The sequence below is a fragment of the Apium graveolens genome, chromosome 3 (genome assembly GCF_009905375.1).
Source record: "Apium graveolens cultivar Ventura chromosome 3, ASM990537v1, whole genome shotgun sequence".
In the NCBI taxonomy this organism is placed as follows: domain Eukaryota; kingdom Viridiplantae; phylum Streptophyta; class Magnoliopsida; order Apiales; family Apiaceae; genus Apium; species Apium graveolens.
The window spans coordinates 271,694,842-271,710,668 of NC_133649.1; the positions used below are offsets into that span (position 1 = coordinate 271,694,842).

The following is a 15,827-nucleotide window of genomic DNA, read 5'->3' on the forward strand; positions in this document are numbered from 1 at the left end:
TTTATGATTTAATTTTTAATGCAATTTACTTTTTGAAAAAAAATTCGGTCTATTCGGTCCAAAACCGGACCGAACCGAATTATTTCGGTTCGGTCTGGTCCATAATATAACTTCGATCCGGTTCGGTCCAAGAAAAAATGACTATTCGGTTTTTCGGTCTATTCGGTTCGGTCCGGTTTTGGACCGAACCGACCAAATGCTCAGCCCTAGAAGTCACTGAAAGGGCCATCTAGAATTGTTTCAAGCAAAATGATTTTCTACCTTTGTTGTGAATATGTTGTGTACTTGATGATCACTTAAACAAAATATCTAAGTAGATTTTACTTAGTGAAATAATGTAGCACTCGACGGATAAGAATTATAGTCCCGACGGATAACTCATTATAGTCCCGACGGATGATTAACTTATTATCCATCGAGTGAGTAGCTTATGTAATAATAAGTTTGTAGCACAGTGATGTATGCACCTTTGTATAGAATCTGTAGTAGCATATAAGTCATGTTGACTTTAACTAGATATGCAGAATATGTTGATTAATTGTACATAAGTAATGTCTTGTAATTCGGTATTAGTGAAATGAAGTCAAGTGCCAAAATAGCTACCGACAGATGATTAACAAAGCCTTCGACGGATGATCAAATGACTATCAACGAATGTTTAACATAGCAGTCGACGGATGATCAATCAAGTCATCGACGAATGATCTGAAAGTCGACGGATGATCATATCAAGAATTCAAACATCAGTTGAACAGTGAAAGCTGACACACAGCCGTCGAGTTGGATACAAACATATTGTGGAAGCCCATTAACTGGGTAATAGAGGACAAAAAGCAGCAAAGATTAAGACTGTTAGATTTTATATTTGTTCAGTCTTTTTGACTTTGTAATCTTGGTATGATATAAACCAAGAGAGTAGCAAATAGAAAAATAACTGAGATAGTTGAGAAACACAAAAACAGAGAAATCTTTGTAAGCATAATCTTTAGCATTTCATGTTTTCTCATCAGTTCAATTTGTAAGCAGCTGTGGGCATTTCTGCACACAGAGTCCTCTCGATATATTATATATATCTCTGGTGGAATTGTTTAAATCCACCAGAAAGTTTTTAAAGACTCTTATTTTTAATTACTTGTATTTTGATTCATTCAAGTTTATATTCCACATTGTGCTAATCAAAACAAATATATCAATAATCGAGTTGAACATTTTTATTTCAAGAAAAAGGTTCAAGAATTTCATTCAACCCCCCTTCTGTAATTCTTGCTTCATTGTTAAGGGACTAACAATTGGTATCAGAGCAAGCTCTTAATCTACAAAGAGTTTAAAGATCAAAACAATTCAGCAAGATGAACAAGAAAGATGTTGGAGTCAAGATTCCTTTTATTGATAAAGATAATTACCATCATTGGAAGGTAAAGATGCATCTTCACATGCTCTCTCAAGATGAGTCCTATGTGGACTGCATAGAAAGAGGCCATCATGTTCCAATGAGAGCTGCAACAGGAAATGAGCCATCTGTTCCAAAGCCAAGGCATGAATGATCTGATCCTGACATTGAACAAGTCAGGAAAGATAAAAAGGTCATGAACATTCTGTTCAATGGTGTTGATGCAGACATCATCAACTGCAAGACTGCCAAGGAAGTTTGGGACACAATACAGATAATTTGTGATGGTACTGAGCAAGTAAGAGAAAATAAGGAAGTATGATGAGAAGATTGACATGTACATGAAAAGATCAGAAGAACTCAAGGCAAAAGAAATGAGCAGAATCTCTAAGGATGGAAAGTTTCTAAACATTAAAGCTGACCAATTCATAAGATTTAGGATTGATTTACTATATAATTATCCAAATCCAGACAGACTTATACTTGTGAAAGCTCTAAGTGGGACACCTATCATAGAAGAACTTAAAATTCTTGTTTACCTAAAGGATCTCATTAGAGAAGAAGTAGAAGCAAAAACAGTCTTTACCTGATGCTTGTAACTATTTAAACTCTGTAAATCTCCTAATGTATAAAAGTTGTAATTGTGTCAATTTTTTATGTATTAATCTTATTTTCCACTGTGACTTGGGGTTAGTCTTGTTAACATGCATGAATTTGTGTTAAGCAATCTTCTCACAAATTGAGGGAGATTGTTGTGCAAGACATACCTGTACAATAACAAGACTAAGTCAAATTGACAACCCTAAGTAAGTTGTATTTAGAGCTGTAAACGAACCGAGCTGTTCGTTAAGCTCGTCCGGTTCGTTCGAGTTTGAGCTCGATAAGCTCGTCTGATAAGCTTATCGAACTCGAGTTCGAACAACATTTCTTGTCCGACAATCTTAACGAACCGAACTGAACTTTTAAGGTGTTCGACTCGAGTTCGGTTCGTGTTCGGTTCGTTCGTTAAGCTCGAGTTCGGTTCGAAAAAAATAGTATATTTATAATATTATATGTATAAATAATATATATTATTAATAACATATATTAAATATATTTTATAATTATTTCAAATAAATATTTTATTTATAAAAAATATATAATTAATAGTTTGACATAATTTTTTACTTAAAATAATATTTAAAATTATTTTTAAAAAAATACAAATGATGTTCGCGAATAGTTCGTGTTCATTCGTGTTCGGTTTGGTTTGATATGTTCGCGAACAGTTCGTATTCGGTTCGAATATTACCGAACTCGAGTTCGGACAAGAAATCTTGTCCGATAAGCTTATCGAACAGTGTTCGGTTCGTTAAGATTTTGTTCGAGTTCGTTAAAAGTTCGTCCGAGTTCGGTTCATTTACAGCTCTAGTTGTATTGTAATCTTAGTGTGCATTTTGTATTGTAACATTAAAGTCTGTAAAAATGTCAAAGAGCAGACTGAAGTCCTTTTCCTTAAACAGTATCAAACCTAAGAAATCTATCTGAGAAGATCAAAAAGATCATGCCTCAAAAGAATTATGAAGAAGTTTGGAGTTGAATAAATCTTTTTTGAGAAAAATATTCTAAGTCAAGATCTCTACAAGTCACATATTTAGTGTTATAGAGAACTCATTCGAGAACTTCAGAATGAGTTATAGAGAAGTCAGGAAAGCTACTAGAGAACTCCGAGATATCGATAAGCCAAATTGAAGACATGAAGATTGGAGATATCGACAAGTCATTTCCTCACTAGAGAATTCTAGAGATATCGATAAGTCAAAATATCACTAGAGATCTCTGAGATATCGATAAGTCTATTTGCCAGTTAAGAAGTCAGAAATATCGATAAGTCAAAGTGAAGACATGAAGCTGAGAGACCTCGACAAGCTAAATTCTCTTATAGAGAACTCAGAGACCTCTACAAGTCAAAACAATTATAGAGTAATGAGAGATCTCGAAAAGCCAATATACTTATCGAGATGTCAAGTTCTCTATATATCAAACTGGAGATCTCGGGGTAAAACTCAAAATACAAAGTGCAGACGAGTTCAATATGCAAGATTAACAATCAAAAAACAATCCACTCAGTTGGATTGACAAGTCTACGAAAGGTAACTTGAGGCGTGCAAGATCAAGGGTGAAGATTAACTGACAAAGGAAGATCAAAGTTAACACAGTATGCAAAGATATGCTAAGCCAGAAATGAAAGATATATTTTTCCTAAAATAGAATGATTAGTGACAGTTTACTAAAGTGAATAGCATCTCTTATTACACAGTATGTAAACCAGTAGTTAACTATCATATAAAGTTAACACTAGTACTTTGTTAGATGAAACAATTAAGATCAGAAAAATCTTTTATATTCTCAAGGAAGAACCTAGGCTCTTTAACAACAAAGAGCCTATAAATTTTGTAGCAAAACATTCTTAATTTTAATATAAAATTAAGTGAGTTTTGAAAGATTTGTGTTCACTGTTATTGCTTGTTTAATTTCAGAATTAACTATTCTCACTGCAAGATTTAGTTTACTTTATTCACAACCATAAAAACTTCAAGGAAAAACATAAAAACACAAAAACACATTCACCTCCTGTGTGTAATTCATTACCTAACAATACATAATCATATATAACTTAATAGATTATAATATTTTAAAAATCATAAAAGGTGTTGTATATTTTCAAATTTTATATAAAAAATCAATTTTTTAATCGGGTTTTCAAAAAAGCCCGAGTTTTTATCCGGGTTTTTTTAGATACAGGCTTTTATTTGGGCTTTTCGGGGTTCGGACCGGGCCAGATTTTCTAGAAAAAAGGAGGTCCTTTTAAGATCCGTGGGCCGGGCCGAATCGGACCGGGTTTTTTCTAGATCGGGCTTTTCAGGTTTTTTTCCGGATTGGATTTCGGATTTCGGATTTTTTGAACATCTGTACATACTCCGTTACACTACTTAAGCATGAATCTTTTAATAATATCAGCGAGGCTCTGTTTAAAATTATTATTAAAATATGTTGTTATATTAAAAAAAGTGCCGGTGAAAAAGTGTTGTTATAAAAATAAGAGGACTGTTTAGTGGTAATATTTTTTACATTATATGTTTTGATGAAAAAAATTAAAAATAATAATATTTTTGATGAAATTTGATGGTGAAACCAACATTTGATTCCGGTAAAAATTGAAAACATTTTTTTTAAATAGGGGGACTTGTTTTTTTTAACTGCAGTACTTTGACTTGAAGCACTTTTAAAAAAATATTTTTTAAATTATATCAAATAAGTTTTTAACTAATTTTCAGCGAAAGGAAAAAAAAGGTAGTGTTGCTATAACAAGCACACCTCAATTATTTTAATTTTTACCCCCTGGTCCGGGAGTCACCTGGGCTCCGCCATAGTACATGCACTAGTAATCTGTTTGTAACTGTGTAGAACCTCGAAGCAATGAAGCAATTAGAAAAGTCTAAATTAGGTAAAACACAAAGCTATAAAACAAAAAAAGGGTGCGAGGCCAGTGAATGTGGTGTGAATCCCATACTTTAAAATCTTTTGCAGTTTTTGAGAAGGCAGAACAATAGCATTACTGCACGACTTGTATTTCATTTCATCAATTGTCGTTACAGGGACACTTTCACTTTCCTTGTTGAATCACTTTGGCTCTACGGCTTTATTCACGTGAAACCCAATGGCACTCCTCAAGTAATCCCCTCTACCATACACCAATCACTACTCTCTTTTGTTAATATGCTTTTAACCTCATTTACTCCCCTGCATATTCTTCTTAAAAATCAACTATGTAATTTTATGCACGATACGTAGCTCATGGTATATTTTTTGTTATCCTAAATTGTCGATGGAATACATTCTCGTTCATCCTATTATTTCATTTTGAATAAAAATCCGAGTCTAATCCCGAATCATAGCTAATGGAATAAAATTCGAGTAAAAATTTTGGTTACAAATTTTTAAAATCAGAAATATATGAATTATATATTGATTTGTGATTTATGAGACTATTTTTAACGAGTTGCTTAAATATTTATAACCAAATGATAATCGATTTATATGTGATTGTGATTTCTGAGAAATCAACAAATTTCTATAACCGAGCTAAACACCAACATACATAGATATCCTTCCTTGACTAGCTCATTAATCACTTTGAACTACATAATCAATAAAATCAGCCTATCTATTTTTACACACACATTGTGTGCAGGCAGTGCCAATTATTACTCCCTCCGTTCCAACCAATTTTTTACGTTTGGTTTGGACACAAAGGTCAAAAAATATGTATAAAGTAGTGAAAAAGAGAAAGAAAAATGGGTGAAGTGGTGAATCCCATTAATTTTTAATGTATAAAAAAAGATAGTGGAGTAAAAGTAGTGTGAAAAGGAAGAAAAAGTGATAAAGTGGTGGAACCCATTGACTATTTGTAGTAAATTTTGAAATGTAAAGAATTGGATGAGACATCACAAAAGAAAGTGTAAAGAAATGATTGGGAGAGACTAATACAATACTGCAGTGCAGTGCAGCCCCCAATCCTCTATGTGTCGATTTGTTCAAAGCAAAATATAGTGCAGACCTGCACAGTCCTTGGCTATAGTATTAAAAACCTCTCACACCACCTTTCATTGTCCTACAAACACTGTCCAATTTTGACAGATACCACCCACTCTCTGCTTCAATCCTTCCTTGGTAGTACCCGTACTATCTTTTGTCCTTTACCTATTTAAAATAAAAATAATCTACTTACTTTTATTGGGTCACTGCCAAACACGCCTATCTTTCTTTATCTTCTCTATACGTTTCAATCTTTTCTTGTTTTATTTTTCACTGTTTTGGAATTTCCATTTTCACACGGTAAACCCATCAAATACAAACTTCGATACAAATCTATTCTCCTTTTTCATCATTACTTTCTTTTGATATCTCCAAAACCGGTTTGGCGTGACTCCACAACCACTATATTTACGCTCACTCGTGTATGGTCCCAAAAACTATTTAAAGCCGTACGCTCCGGTTCACACACAGTGCACGAGGTTGGCATTTTGTGGGACCATCCCACCTCCTGTAACTATACAACGACATTTGCGCGCGTCCTACGTGTCAGACTTTTCTCCAACACCTGTCACTTTCAATCATCTTTCGTTGACCCTATATTGCGTATCGTTTCTAAGTAAAGAAAACGAAACGGATACTTTTCCTGGCCCCACTTCACAACTACACCACCATCCTCGATTGCGCCATTTACAACTCAATTTCTATACCATCATTCCACACCTTTGATTTTTACCCTCAGTCAAATGTCTAGCTGAAAAGAAGGCTTATATCAAAAACTTCAACTAAAAGGTCATTCGAGATTCAATTATCGCTCACCCGATTATTTTATCGGGTACAAAACTTATAAGGCCGGTAACATTAAGAGATTGAAAATGGAAAAAAGAAGAAGAAAACTTAAGAACAAAATAATCCAGAAAAGTGAACAAAATAATCCAGAAAAGTGAGGATAGAATTTAAAATGACATTGCCTAAGAATGTTAGTGGTATTTTACTGATCAACAACTCGAGAACAATCTAAAACGAAGAAAGATGAATGTCAATAACTAGACATGTTAACATGAACACTAGCGTTTTTGGTGGATTTACAAATGGGACAAGTATGAAGAGACGATCCACAAACAGTACACAAACACAAATGCCTGCAAGGCAACAGCAACACACACGATTCCTGTTTTCCACAGTTCCTGCACAACCGATTCCTGTTATCGCCCTGATTATTATTCACTCCGCTGGTTTCACAATCATCAACCTGATTCTTCACAATTTTCATCTCATTAGACCTGTTTACCTCTTCGTAATTACTTCCGCAACACGACTCAGCGTCGTCGGCGATTAAACAATCGTTACGACGCTGGAACTGATCGTTCTGGACATGAGAGAGGACTTGTTCGAGATTGCTCCGGAGTGCATTAGCTGTGGCCTCGTTTGATTGCGCCAGGTCTCTCCATATTTGATTCTCTAGGCAGAGAGATTTCACTTTATCTTCTAACATGTAATTCAATTTTGTAATCTTTTGAATCTCTTCTTCTTTTGCTCTCAGTCTCTGCACTATTCCTTCCTCAACTGCTGATATGATTCTCTTCGAGTTGCGTTTCCTCCGTTGTTCCAACTCTAATCTCATCTTATCAGTCTGTAAATTAAACACATAAATAATTCATTAATGTAAGATTTATGATTTATTCAACGAAACAACAAAATCTACATATATATATAGAGAGAGAGAGAGATCAGGATTATTACGTGTTGAGCGATGAAATGATCGATCTGTAACTGCTGGTGCTGGATCTGAAGCGAGATATCATCGCCGAGAAATGTGTTGAAACTCTGATTGTTTTGAAAACAAAGCAACGGTTGATTCATCTCATCTCTTGTTCGCTTTCGAGACACCGGCAAATTACAGGTAAGGCCACTATCTGCCTTCATTGCACAATGAGATTTCACCGGAAACGAATCAGTGATGCCGGAACCGTACACCGGAACAAAACTCTCCGTCGTCGTGCCGGACATCAACGGCACTCCTCCGTACCCTACCGGAGCGCCGTACACGTTTGCATTCCCATCCATTCCGTTCATAACTATCCTGTACATTAACAAAAAATCAATATCTAAATAAAAAAATAAAAAACGGAGAAAAGAAGAGGCGAGAAATGAATGGAGATATACATACTTGTTGCCGATTAGTTGCGGTGAAAACAGACTCATGTGACGACCTTGAGCTTCAACCGCCATTATAGATATGTAAATCTCTTTAAAAGATGTACGTTTCTTTTCTTGATTATCGTCTTGTATGTAGATCAAATGTTGTTGTGTGTGTATAAATTGCAGGAGCGTTACAGTTAAAGGAAAATGAATGAAGGAGACTGAAAATAATAGAGGTGGTAAACAAATGGGGTGTGTTTCTTTTATAATCACGAGAGAGAGAGAGAGAGAGATTGCTTGTTTTGTGAAATGTCTATTTTCTAGATACGGTTTATTATCTTAACTTTACAGTTTACACAAAAGTAATATAAGTAAATTGATTTGGTAATTATGGCGAAAAAGAAGGGGCTGTTTGGGAATGAAAATTAGCTGTTTAAAGTATGGTAACGGACGATTACGAGAGTATCTGCCACGTTACTTGTGCCGACTGTCCCCCTGCCATTGTACACCCACGTAAGCACCAAAACTGAAACAGAGTAGGTGGGACCCTGCATGTTTATTCAAGATAAGGCCTGGGAAAAAGGCAGTCTGGTTGTTTCAAGGCATTGTTTGGGCAGAGTCTACATTTGTTGACAAATTAAATACAGGGCGCATGACTTTACGGGAATCGAGGTCTGACCTCTTTCTGCCACGTGCCTTGTACTACTATCTTTTTAGATTTGTTTTTATGCAAGATTTTCGGTCCATTCTTTTTAAACAAAAATATAATTACTTTATTCTTAATAATTTAGTATGTCATCCTTTCTCGTCATACTTCTTATATTCACTGGTTAATCAATTTTTATTATTTTCTAAGCGTGTACATAATTACACAGAGAACAAAAGTGTATTTATGGATATAAATATAAGAGAAAATTGCATTTTGCACCTTCTTATTTTGTTTCAAAAACAAATGTGTTGTAAACTCAGTTTGCACCCCTCAACTTCAACCGGCAATTCAGAAAGCACCCATTCGGCGGTTATTATTAAAAAAATAAGGGGTAGAATGAGAATTTCTGTAAAATATTAACTAAACTATTTTTTTTATTTTTCAGATTATATTAAAAATTGAATTTATTATTATAACTATAAAATAATATCTTTAAATTTTTTGAATAATATTATATAGTTAAGTTTTGAATTTTAGTAATATTATTAATGCCAAAAATTATATAATTCTACCAAAATTAAATTCAAAATAATTTTTTTTATATATATTTTATATATATTTAATTTAATGTAATTATTTCATTTTAAAGTCTTTGACGTCGTTATGATTTTAAAGTGCATTTAATGAAAATATTCTGATCAATATCAATATTTAATATACAAGAAATCATTTTATAAATATTTTAACTTATTTTTGAAATTCTAACTAAAATTTATTTACATTTTAAAATAAAGTTCCCTTTTTATCCCTTATTATTTTAAGTTATTATCTGCAAAAGGGTGCATACTGAATTAGTAAGTTGAAGTTGAGGGGTGTAAGTTGTATTTCCAAAAGTTCTGGTACAAAATTATTTTTTCAACTTTGTTTGAGGGTGCAAAGTGTAATTTTCTCTAAATATAATAGTAAAATTTGTCTCCTCAAATTGAAGAGGGGGATGATTTTTAGTTTAAAAAAATTGGAATCAATATTTTGTTTTCCTTACTCGATTTGTGAAGAGGTATTTTAATCAAAATATTTACTTTTTTTTACAAAATCTAAAATACATGACAGGTGGGAAAAATTTCAAAATACCCACTAAAATATCTGTCAAACACATATTAGTAATGTATTAGTAGGCAGTGACGTGTTTTATACATATTTCCATGTTTGTTGACATGCACATGTTCAGTATATTTCTTTGTAATTCTTTTATTAAGTGTTGGTTATAGGCCCACCAAGGCCCATCGAACGTAAGACCTACATACCCTGCGAGACGAAGGTCCACGGAAGCCCAGGCCAAGACCCACTACTCACAGACCGTTTGAAAGAATAAGGGACATAACGCCCCTTTTCACTCCCTCCTTAATGATTAGGTAACGGCTGAACATTCATGGCAGAATTGGGTATAAAAACCCTTGTGAAGTAAGACAAAACACACACACGCATACACTCTACTTTTCTTGTATTATTACCACACCCTTATAACCAGATTCTTATTCTCACACCAGGGGTGAATCGGGGGTACAAACCCTCGCATTCTCTTCAGTTTCAAGTATCTACCGAAGCCACCTTCAAGGCAGCCGAAGACTGTTCAAGCTTCCGAAGTAATCTTGGCGTAACATTTGGCGCCGTCTGTGGGAAATACGAGAGGTACAAGCTGAGAACGAGAACATGATAGAAACATTTCACGAGCATTCACCGCCGCCTGGTTTTACCGACAAAGGATAACCATCCTCCCTAGTGGACGAGGACGTGGTTATTACACTAACTCCTGAAGAAGAGGCCTTACTCTTAAAGATCCGGGCAGAGAAGGCCGCAGAGAAGGGCAAGGCCAAAATTGATCAAGTTGACAAGGAAGCGGAAGCGCGAGCGAAGAAAAGAGAAGCCGATGCACTCCGACTAAAGGTCCTGCAGCTCCAAAGGGAGGAGATTGAACTGCAAGAACAAGCCTTGCGCGAAGAAATGCGGGCCGAAAAGTATGGCAGAACGAATAAGGATAGAAGAGAACGTCGGGCGCATGACGAAGAAGATGAGTCAGACTCTGATTCGCATCCCCGAAGGAAAAGGACCAAGCAACCCTTTTCTTCTGATTCGGATGAGGAGCCCGATGGATCCAGCCTCAGGCTCAATCGCCTAGAGAAGGCCCTGTTCGGTGATAGAAGGCCCGATCGAGAACCGGTCGTGACACAAGAAATCGAGCAGTACCGACCCCCCCGGGCGAAGAGAGACAATTCCCTAAGATGAGCGAGTTCAATGGAAAAGGAGACCCCGAGGACCACTGTGAAAAATTTGAACTCCTGATGGTTGGGATGGGCCACAATGATATTATGTTGTGCAAAATGTTCAAGACTTATCTCAAAGGGTCTGCGTCAATGTGGTACAAGTCCCTCAAGCCCCGGTCCATTAGGTCCCACGAGCAGTTGAATATGAAGTTTTTGAAGTACTACTCGCACCTATGCCGAAAGGCGAAGGATACTGAAGCCCTGGTCCACTGCAGACAAAGGGCGAATGAAGAGTTGGGGATTATCTCGCTCGGTTCAAGGAAGAAGCTGGGATGGTCACTAACCTGGACAAAATCAAAACAATGGGCTTCCTAACGGCGGGGCTAGACCCCTATAAAGGTAAAAAGTTTCGCTCATCTCTTTACGATTTTCCCCCGAAATCCCTGAATGATATATATGTAAGAGGCGAGAACATTCGCCGAAAGATAGAAAGTATTGGGGGTATAAAGATTCAAGAAGAGACGACCGATCAAAGCGAGCCGACAGATATGAGGGCTCAAGATCAGGCTCTGACCGAAGGGATAGCAGGAAAGAAGGATGGAAAGAAATAGATCGTGGGGCCGAACGGTGACGAGATAGAGATTCGGCCGTATTCACCCATTTGAATGCGCCGATCTCCAAGATTCTCCATGAGATCAAGGGCAAACCAGGATTTGTCCGCCCCGCCAAAATGAAGGTCCCGAACCAGAAGAAGAACCCTGATAAATACTGCGACTTTTACAGGGACAAGGGGCATAACACCGATGAGTGCTATCACCTCAAAAAGCTCATTGAGCACATGATCAAAGACGGCGAGCTTAATCAGTTCGTCCGAGATTTGAGAGATAGGTTAGGGCCGAAGGAGAACCAAGAGGAGGAGGTAGAGGCCGATGAGCCAGAGCGAAGGGACAGGATAAGGGACGAAGTAAAAACTATATCTGGGGGAAGCATCCTGGATAAGGATAGTAAGACAACAAAGAAAAAGTATGCCCGATAATTGTACAATCTGTATCAGTTCGGACAGGCAAAGCCCCATATTCCCATGACCTTCAGCAATGAAGACTACGAGGATGTCATTCGCCCGCACGAGGACCCTCTAATCATCAATCCCATCATCGGGCAAAACAAGATATGGAAAGTGATGGTGGATACAGGCAGTTCAGCCAACATACTGTTTCACAAAACCTACTGCAAAATGAACTTGGTTGGAGAGCAACTAGAGCCCTGCAACGAGGCTCCCCTTTATGCCATTGGAGGGTATCCCATTCAGTTCGAAGGAACAATTACTCTACCGGTCCTCCTAGGCAATTTGTCGTATACCGTCGAAAAGCCGGTGAAGTTCTACGTAGTTCGGATCGAAAGCCCGTACAATGAAATATTTGGCAGACCCTTCTTATCAACCTTTGAAGCAGTGACGTCTATACCCCATTTTAAACTCAAGTTCCCCACCGAGAAAGGGGTAGGAGAAATGAGGGGCGATCAAAAAACCGCCCGAATCATAATGCTGGAGGATCTTGAGAATGATCAGGAATATGAAGGACCGGATGGAACCGGAAAGAGGAAGCGGGCTGAGTCCGAGCGCAGCAAAAGCCGAGAAATATTGAACATTGAGTTGGAGAAATTTGGGGCCGATCTCTCGAGCCCGATTGCCGAACCTGCAGCGGAAACCGAAGAAGTGGAATTGTATGCGGGCCATTCGGGAAAGATGGTTCAGATTGGAAAAAATATGGGGGCGGATCTAAAGACAAAGGTAATAGCTGTCATTCGGCAATACCATGACGTGTTCGCCTGGGGGCCTGGAAGACATGCCCGGATTGGATCCCAAGACGGAAAAGCACTGCTTGAATGTGCAGCCCGAGGCCAAACCGGTAAAGCAGAAGAAGAGGACATTTACAATCGAACGACAAAAGGTCATAGAGGCCGAAGTGGAAAAATTGTTATAAGCCAAATTCATCGAGGAAATTGAGTATCCCGACTAGCTAGCCAATGTGGTGGTCGTCAAGAAGTTAAACGGGAAATGGAGGATGTGCGTGGATTACACGGACCTCAATAAAGCATGTCCGAAGGATCACTACCCCTTGCCTAGCATCGATCAACTGATAGACGCCACAGCAGGATATGAGGTACTTAGTTTTTTGGATGCTTTTTCTGGTTATCATCAAATTGCTATGAATGATAAGGATGTGCCCAAGACAGCGTTCATAACTCCAAAGGGGACTTATGCTTATATTAAAATGCCCTTCGGACTGAAGAACGCTGGAGCCATATTCCAGCGAATGGTGAACAAGGTCTTTAAAGAGCAGATCGAAAGGAACATGGAAGCATATGTGGATGATATGATTGTAAAATCACTGTTCCAAGATCATGCCGAAGACTTAAAAGAATGCTTCGAAACGCTCCGAAAGAACAACATGAGAATCAATCCGAACAAATGTACCTTCAGAGTCTCTGGTGGAAAGTTTTTTGGTTACATGGTCAGTGCCCGGGAAATAGAGGCGAACCCGGAGAAGATCGAGGAAGTTATTAATATGGAACCTCCCAAATGCATCAGAGACATCCAGAAATCGACATGCCGGCTTGCCGCCCTTCGGCGTTTCATTTCCCGGTCAGCCGAAAAGGCACTCCCCTTCTTCGTCGTGCTCAAAGGATCAATTGCATGTATGCAATTTTAAGTGCTAGTTCATATTTCTACTATTACAAGCTCACAATATTTATCATGTGATAATCATATTATAACACCTTTCTAGTTGTTTGTATTTTATTATTTACATTGACGAGGCAGCAAGTACAGTTAATAGGAAGCAGTAAGATTGTATTGAACCTATTACCTATTCGAGAGAACAGCACGTAGTGCTGTAGTGAGTAATGAGTTACTATTGGTATGTTAGTAGTAGTAATTGTTTGTGGGCAATCCTGCAGGTGGGCTGACAGTACTTTGGTAATGTCACCCCCATTAATTTATATACACAACTTGGTTGGGTCTGGCCTCAATTATATTCTCCCGCTATTCATGGTCCAATTTTACATATTGAACCATGTATATGCTTCCTTTGTCTTCTATGTTTTCTTTTTTTACTTCTGTCAATGCCAAAAAAAGTCAATTTATTATTTTATTTTTTTAATTATTAGTATTATTCCGCTTTAACCCCATGCCCGTAACTTAATCCAAATACAATGTTTATCAAGAAATATTGGTGTGATTATTGTTCGACTGTACTTCTCTACAGAACTACCAATAAAGTGAAAAAAAAAGTGCATGCTCCGGAAAAAGCTTGCATTGAACCTTGTACAATTACTCCTTTAAAGATGTGTACACTTCGTTCCGGGTACGATTTTTATGTGAAAGCTTAACACAACGTCCAAAATTACACATCGGGGGGATTCACATTTGTTTAAAGGTGTTTGTACAATGCCGATGCCTCCTAGTCTGCTACTACTAGTCCACTTTATAAATTTACAAAATTTATTGGTTCAATAAATTAAATTTAATACACCTGTTTATGACCGTAGAGACTACGCCTAAAAGGAGGTCATAAAGTATTAGTACTCCATAATTCTCTCCTCCATCCCCACCTCATTCGAAAAATACCCGAAAATAAATATTCAAATATCATTCATCAGATTTTGAATCGCTTTCAGATATACTTAAAATTTGAATTGCTTTGTATTGAATATTGAAATCCGAATTCAAAATTCATAATATAAAATTTTTATAATTATTAATATTACAAATACTTGATATCAAACACGCTACCTGTAGGTGAAATATTTTAACGTGTCATCTTCAAAAAATTTATTACAACATTGACTATGTTCTTGTATGTATAACTAATGTTTTAAAAATCAACCTAATACATACCCAATTAATTAGATTTATTAGTGAAATATGTTTTGTTTACCTTATCACCCATTTTAAATTATGCAAATAATTATATTTTATTTAATTTATTATTAATTACTTTTTGACATAAATTTAAAAATATATGTTCTAAAAATAATGCAATTATATTCATCTATACTATTGTATTAAAGACGAGATATTAAAAATTTAGTTTTTGGTCCTTGATCACTCAATTTAGAGCCGTCAGATTAAATTGATGAGAACCGTTAGATATAATTTTAAAATTTATTATTCAATTCAAATGATATAAGATCGAATCATACAAGTCACATATTATTAAATTATTATATATAATATATAATGATAAAAATGACCATGAATCGCACGAGGTATATACTACTTTCTTTGTCCCTCTCATTTGTTTACATTTTTTTTGGATGTCCCTTCCAATTCTTTACATTTCAAAAACTTCCAAAAATAGTAAAAATTTTATATAATCTAAAAAATAACCACATCTATTACTTTTCTCCACTATGTACGAAGGTAGTAATATTTTATTATATATAAAATAATATATTGTTAGAAATTGCCTCATATCGTCTATTAAAGAGGCAGATTGCTAATAAATAAGCACTCAGATAACTCCATTAGTAATAGGCCTTTTGGGAGTTAACCAAAAATAAACTCGCGTGGACTCGGCCCAAAACAAACAATATCATGTTAATGTGAAGTAAGACCTACTTAACATGTCCAACAATTGACATCAAAGCTTCATGTTGTAAAGATGCAAAACAATCTAAGTCGGGATTCCATATGGGTCTAGGAAAAGGCAGACATGCTAACCTAGTATAGGTTCAAGGAAAATGCAGGCGGAACTTCCAGTATGGTCCTAGGGGGAGGCAAATAGCCAGATGGATTTTCAGTATGGGT

At 36.4% G+C, this 15,827-nt stretch overlaps 1 protein-coding gene across 1 annotated transcript; it reads right to left on the reverse strand.

The window, feature by feature from the left end:
* Nucleotides 1-6,909: 6,909 nt before the first annotated feature.
* On the reverse strand, nt 6,910-8,392 carry LOC141713322 (putative BOI-related E3 ubiquitin-protein ligase 3). Its single transcript, XM_074516682.1, has 3 exons — nt 8,136-8,392; nt 7,709-8,048; nt 6,910-7,598 (listed from the first exon to the last, which is right to left on the reverse strand). The coding sequence occupies exons 1-3, from the start codon at nt 8,195-8,197 to the stop codon at nt 7,005-7,007; spliced, it is 996 nt and encodes a 331-aa protein (XP_074372783.1). The 5' UTR covers nt 8,198-8,392; the 3' UTR covers nt 6,910-7,004.
* Nucleotides 8,393-15,827: the final 7,435 nt, after the last annotated feature.